Below are 5805 nucleotides of genomic sequence, written 5' to 3'. Positions count from 1 at the left end.
GTTTTGCACGAGTTGGCATTACGCCAGCTCGCGTCCCACTGAAGTCTAGAGCGCACCTCAATTTCTCTGCCTAGAGTTCGCAGGGATATCGGAACATTGCACATGTTACCGACATCGAGCCCCACTCCCTCTTTGGCGAGAGTGTCTGCGATCTCGTTGCCATCGATGCCCTGGTGGCTTGGGATCCAATAGATACGCACGACCGCAGATGCGTTCAGCGACTCTATTGCTCTTCTGCTGTCCAGGACAACTTTGGACTTGACCACATCAGAGTATATTGATCTTATTGCAGCCTGGCTGTCAACAAAGATGTTAATTGAGTTGTGATTACGCTGTAAACCCCGAGCCAATTCGGCAGCCTTGCCAATGGCAAAAACTTCCGCCTGGAAGATGCTGCAGTGGTCTGGGAGTTTATAGGAATGTTTGGAGACCGGGTCTGGACAGTATACGGCCGCTCCGACACCATCATCCATCTTCGACCCGTCGGTGAAGAGGTTGAGGGCTTCGGGAATGCATAACCCTTCCCGCCAGCAGTCCGGTTCCAAGAATATTGTTTTAATATGGTCGGTACTGGTAAGGGGGATAGTATAGTCCAAGTCTCTACTAGTCTCCCTACCAATGGCGCTGTGACCATAGCCTAACAGACCCAGATTGCCTGTTGCGGCAATCCTTAGGTACGATTTTGCGGCTATGGATTGCGCGTATAGGTTTAACGGTTCGACGCCAGCTATTACCTCGAGGGCTTTAGTTGGCGTCGACCTGATAGCGCCTGTGATACACAGTAGCGCTTGACGCTGTGTCCTTTCCATGATGGATAGGTACGTTCTTTTTTCCGTGGCCTGCCACCACACTATAACACCATAGGTGAGGATAGGACGAACAACTGAGATGTATATCCACCGCATTAGATTAGGATATAGGCCCCAAGTGCAACTAAGTATCTTTTTCGCCATATACAAGGCTCCGGTGGCTTTCTTCACCCATTCTAACACGTTAAGCTTCCATGACAGTTTGCTGTCCAGGACCACACCTAGGTATTTTACTGCTAGGCTCGGCTTTAGTATGGTGCAGCCTATTTTTGGGGGGACCACGCAGGTACCTTATACCTCTTCGTGAAGAGGATAAGGTCCGTTTTGTCCGCGTTAATGCTGAGCCCGACTGATTCGGCCCATGCTTTAACTTCCCGCAAAGTAAGTTCCATTACGGAACTAAGGGTGGTTGGGCATTTCCCAGTTATCGAAATGCTTATGTCGGCATAGGCAATTAACTTGGGGGCCCGTCTAGTAAATTTTAGAAGTAGGCTATTTACGACCAAATTCCAAAGGAGAGGCGAGAGAACCCCACCCTGGGGAGTGGCACCACGCACTTCCTTTGTAATGGCCGCATTGCCCCACGTAGCCACCACCCGCCTGTCGCAAAGAAGGCGGTTGACCCACCTGTGGATCGCTGGTGCCGTGTTGACTGAGGTAAGGCCCTTCATAATAGCGTCAGTGGTGACGTTATTGAAGGCGCCTGAAATGTCAAGAAATGCACCCAAGGCATTTTCTTTGTAATGGTCTGCTTTTTCAATGGAGGCTACTAGAGCATGGAGAGCTGTCTCAATGGACTTGCCCTTTGTGTACGCATGCTGATTTGGGGACAACAGATGCATTGAGTTGCTTCTGATGTGCAAATCAAGTAGCTTTTCCAATGTCTTTAGCAGGAAAGAGGTTAGGCTGATAGGCCGGAAGTCATTTGGGACCTGCCCGCCTTGGGCAGGAAAATGACTTTCGAGGTCCTCCAAAGAGTGGGGATATGACCCCATGCGAGGCACGCCGAATAGATACCCGATAGCCTCGGAACAGTCGTGAGCTTACTGGCTTGCAGCATTGCTGGCGAAAGTCCATCGAGACCGGGCGACCTGACCTTCGCAAAGGAGTCAATAGCCCAAATTATTTTATTAACTGTGATTAGACCGGCAGGGGGTCTCATAACTGGGAGACTAGGGCTTCGGCCACGCATTGAGCGATGAGCGACTGAGCGACGCTCTCTCGAGCGACGTAAAATATTAAAGCTTATGAGAGAGCATTGGAGTGGCCACGTAGCCGCTGAGCGACGAGCGAAGTTCTTGAGCGTCAGAGCGACGTCGCTCAGCGCTAGAATTGGTTTTAATTTTTAGTACATCGCTCAGCGACAAAATGCAAACAATGCAAAAAATATGCGCGGAAAGTTTAATTTCGGCTGTTCAAAGCCGAACCGTTTTATGGAACGACATTCATAAAGAGTACAAAAATAGAAATACTACTGATAAGGAATGGAATGAAGTAGGAGTTATTTGTAACTGTACAGGTAAGCTTTTATTTAACGTTATGTATAATATACAATAACAACGTAAGTAAAGTTATATTTAATATGTGTATATGAATATATATATTTATTTAAAGTGTCATTATTTAATCAAATGACTTAATATCGGAAATCCCAAAAAAAATCTGTTAAAGAATTTCTAACATTCATTGCTGACTGACTGCTTCTATTGCAATGTGAATGTTCTTCAAGAATATCCACATTTCTTGAAGCAACTATTCCGTTATTAATTTCTGCTGTCGTATTTATGTAGTCAGATCACTGTCCCCATCACGTTCTCTTACATAATTATGTAAAATGCAAGCACATTTTATAATGTGAACTGCTGTGCTAGGTTTCGTCTCAATATCTTTTTGTAAAATTCGCCATTTCTTAGTTAAAATACCAAAAGCACATTCAATGCACTTCCTCGCGATTGATAATCTTTCATTGTAGTTTTCATTTTTGGCATTTAACTTTTTTCGAGGATATGGTCTCATTAAATAATTTTTCAGTGGGTAGGCTTCATCTCCAATTAAAAGTTTGGCAAAATGATATTTGAGCCTGGTAGTGCTTGTGGTGGTGGAACATTGAATTTGCCTGCTTCCAGCAATCTAAACAAAGTGGATCCACAAAATGTGCCACCATCGCTTTGCTTTCCTCTGCCACCCACTTCAATTGTTATAAATTTTTTGTCAGCATCTGCTACTCCTTGCAAAACAATTGAAAAATAATGCAAATAATTGAAATAATGTGATCCAGTATGAGCTGGGCACTTAATTTAGCAATGTTTTCCGTCAATGCTACCCAGACAGTTTGGAAACTTCCAACGCCTATAATAATCTTGCGTAACTTTTTGAAGTGTATCAGTTGTTGGTGTTGGCATATATTCCTTTACGAGTGATTTCCAAATTATAATGCTTGTTTCGAATATAATGTTGCTAACAGTGCTTCTTCCCAATCGAAAAGCAAATGCCAAGTCACGAAATGAATGACCTGTAGCAAGGTACCTAAAAATAAAAATATGTGCTTAACAAAATAAAACTAATATAAAATAAAATATAATTATTAATAAAAACTAATTGTTATGAACAATATGCATATTTATAAAATCTAATTTTTAGGAGCTGCAGCAAAGGCCAAATGGAAAAATTTAAAGGATACATATAGAAGGACATTGCAAAAACTACCACGCCTACCATCAGGATCCGAAGCTCAAACATTTAATGTTAAATGGCCATACTTGGAGCTGATGTCTTTTTTAAAAAAGACAGTTGCTCCAGATCCGACTGAGGGCAATTTGCAGCAGGACGATGAAAGCATGAATGACATGCTTTCAGATATGCTTCATGAAGATGAAAGCAATATGTCTATGATGTCAACAACATCTACAAGTATGGTCGCAAAATCTACGCCCAGAAAAAGAAAAATTAATATGGAAACCGAATTCTTGGAGATAGAAAAAGAGCGACTGGAAATGTTGAGAAATCAAATCGGAAAAGAAAAAGAAACAGATGAAGAAAACAAAAACGAAGATTTATTATTTTTTAAATCACTTTTGCCTTGTTTTCAAAAATTTACTGACATCGAAAAGTTGGAGATTAGAAATGAAATACAAAATATATTAATTGTTAAGATTAAAAATAAGGAATAAATATTACATTAAACTACAACTTATGTTATCATCAGTATTATAATATAATTATTTACTTAAAAACACTTACATACACTTACCTTAATAATAAAACCAATCGTTCTTCAGCAGAAATTGTTGATCTCGGTTTACTTATTTCATTTTCAATTGTACTTAACAGCAAGTCAAATGAATCGATTGACATGCGTAAGTATTGCCAAAATCGATCTGGATGGTTTCGTAGATTTCTGTATAAGTGATGAAACTCGCCATACTCATTTCTCAATCGATTTATGGGATGAACGCCAAACCTACGCCTTTGTATTCTTTTTAATTGCCTATATTTACCATAACGGCTTTCAAACAGATTTCGTAGAACCTCTCTAGAATAAGGCATTTTTACAACTAATCAACTCAAATGATGTCGCTCAGTGCGTGGCCACCTCACTCAAAGCGATCGCTCATTAACGTCGCTCGAGAGAGCGTCGCTCAGTCGCTCATCGCTCAATGCGTGGCCGAAGCCTAGGAAGGAGCTGCCAGTCACTGTTCTCCATACCAATACATCCCGGGAAATGACTTGAGAGCAGTGCTTCAAGAGTTTCAGCACTGGTCTCCGTCCACACTCCATCGCCCGACTTGAGCAGACTAGGACTGGAAGCCTGCGTGGACAGCAGCTTCCTCAGTCTGGAGGTGTCTTTGATGTTGTCCAGGTCAGAGCAAAAGGTTCTCCATGAAGACCTTTTTGATGATGGAATCATCCTCTTGTAAGACTTTAGGAGAGACGTGTACTCGTCCCACGCAACAATCACTCGTCGGTATGGCCGGGTTCTGCTTTTTGAGCAGCTGAAGCGCCCGTTCGCCCTGCACCACTATGGGGAAAAGGACTTTCGCCTTCGGCATGGACGGAATGTTATTCCTGTCCACCACGTCCAGCTTGGCCCCCTCCCACAGTCCGTCCAGTTTGGGTACGGTCGCTTGCAGCCACTGTAACGTTGGGTCGTCCTTTCATGTCAGGATCTTGACACCATTCATCCAGCCAGTGCCTTCGAATGTAGGCATTGGACTGTCTGGGACATTCTGCATCCTGACAAACAGTGCGTCGACCAGCTTACTATGGGTCAACCGCCATTGCTCTGCAGACATTTTCCCGTTAGGGTCCCCTCTGTCAATGGAAGCAACGGCGAGATGCCGCCTGGCACTTTCAGCAACCGTTGCTCTCTGTCTCGTCTTGTCCGTGTTGGTGGAGCCAGGTGCTCGCAGCCCCTTGCTCACTGGGGCCCCTTGCTTGGGACTCTCAGCGGACCGTTGGCGCTTGCTTGCCATGGACTCCACCTTGTTGTTGGCAGAGCCGGTAGAACCGGTCTGCACTTTAGTGACTTTTGGAAGGGGGCTAAGTTGGTTTTCCCGCATCCACGTGTTGGCCCAGGCAAGCCTCTCCTGGTCCATGACGGACAGGTTTGCTACGCCACTAAGCCTTGCGTGAATTCGGGTCGCCGCCTTATTTTTGGCCTTCTCCTTGAGCCCCCCGTGCCCCGCTGCGCAACCTTGGAGGTGCTGGCGATAGACAGGGGTAACTGAAGGGGAAGACGTTCCCCCTCCACCGTAGAAATTGGCGCAGCGCTTTTTTGGTCCGTGTCGGTTAAGACCACAGCACCCGCGCGCACCAACCTCGAGTTTTTGTTGGTGGCAGTGTTGTTACAACTGATTCGGCCTGCTCCCGCCGCATCAGAGGTGTGACCGCTGGCGACACGCAGAGAGGATCTCTCCCGCCCGTGCCCGACGGTGGTAGCAGTCACGCCTTCCACCGACGTTTGAGCTGACATCCCAGCTCGGGTTTGTTGGTTTAT

At 45.0% G+C, this 5805-nt stretch overlaps 1 protein-coding gene across 1 annotated transcript; it reads left to right on the top strand.

Moving 5' to 3' along the window:
* The first annotated feature begins 1987 nt into the window (after nt 1-1987).
* Nucleotides 1988-4002, top strand: LOC133849029 (uncharacterized). The gene is made up of 2 exons (XM_062284853.1): nt 1988-2328; nt 3450-4002. Exons 1-2 carry the CDS (start codon nt 2178-2180, stop codon nt 3977-3979), a joined length of 681 nt encoding a protein of 226 aa, XP_062140837.1. The 5' UTR covers nt 1988-2177; the 3' UTR covers nt 3980-4002.
* Nucleotides 4003-5805: the final 1803 nt, after the last annotated feature.

Source organism: Drosophila sulfurigaster, chromosome 2L (assembly GCF_023558435.1).
Source record: "Drosophila sulfurigaster albostrigata strain 15112-1811.04 chromosome 2L, ASM2355843v2, whole genome shotgun sequence".
NCBI lineage: Eukaryota > Metazoa > Arthropoda > Insecta > Diptera > Drosophilidae > Drosophila > Drosophila sulfurigaster.
Note: the sequence above shows the minus strand (reverse complement) of the source record. Positions and strands in the feature narration are given on the sequence as shown.

Coding starts and splice junctions, on each gene's coding strand:
- LOC133849029 (XM_062284853.1), top strand. CDS start 2,178: ATGCAAACAATGCAAAAAATATGCGCGGAAAGTTTAATTTCGGCTGTT. Junction 2,329..3,449: donor AGTTATTTGTAACTGTACAG/GTAAGCTTTTAT, acceptor TCTAATTTTTAG/GAGCTGCAGCAAAGGCCAAA.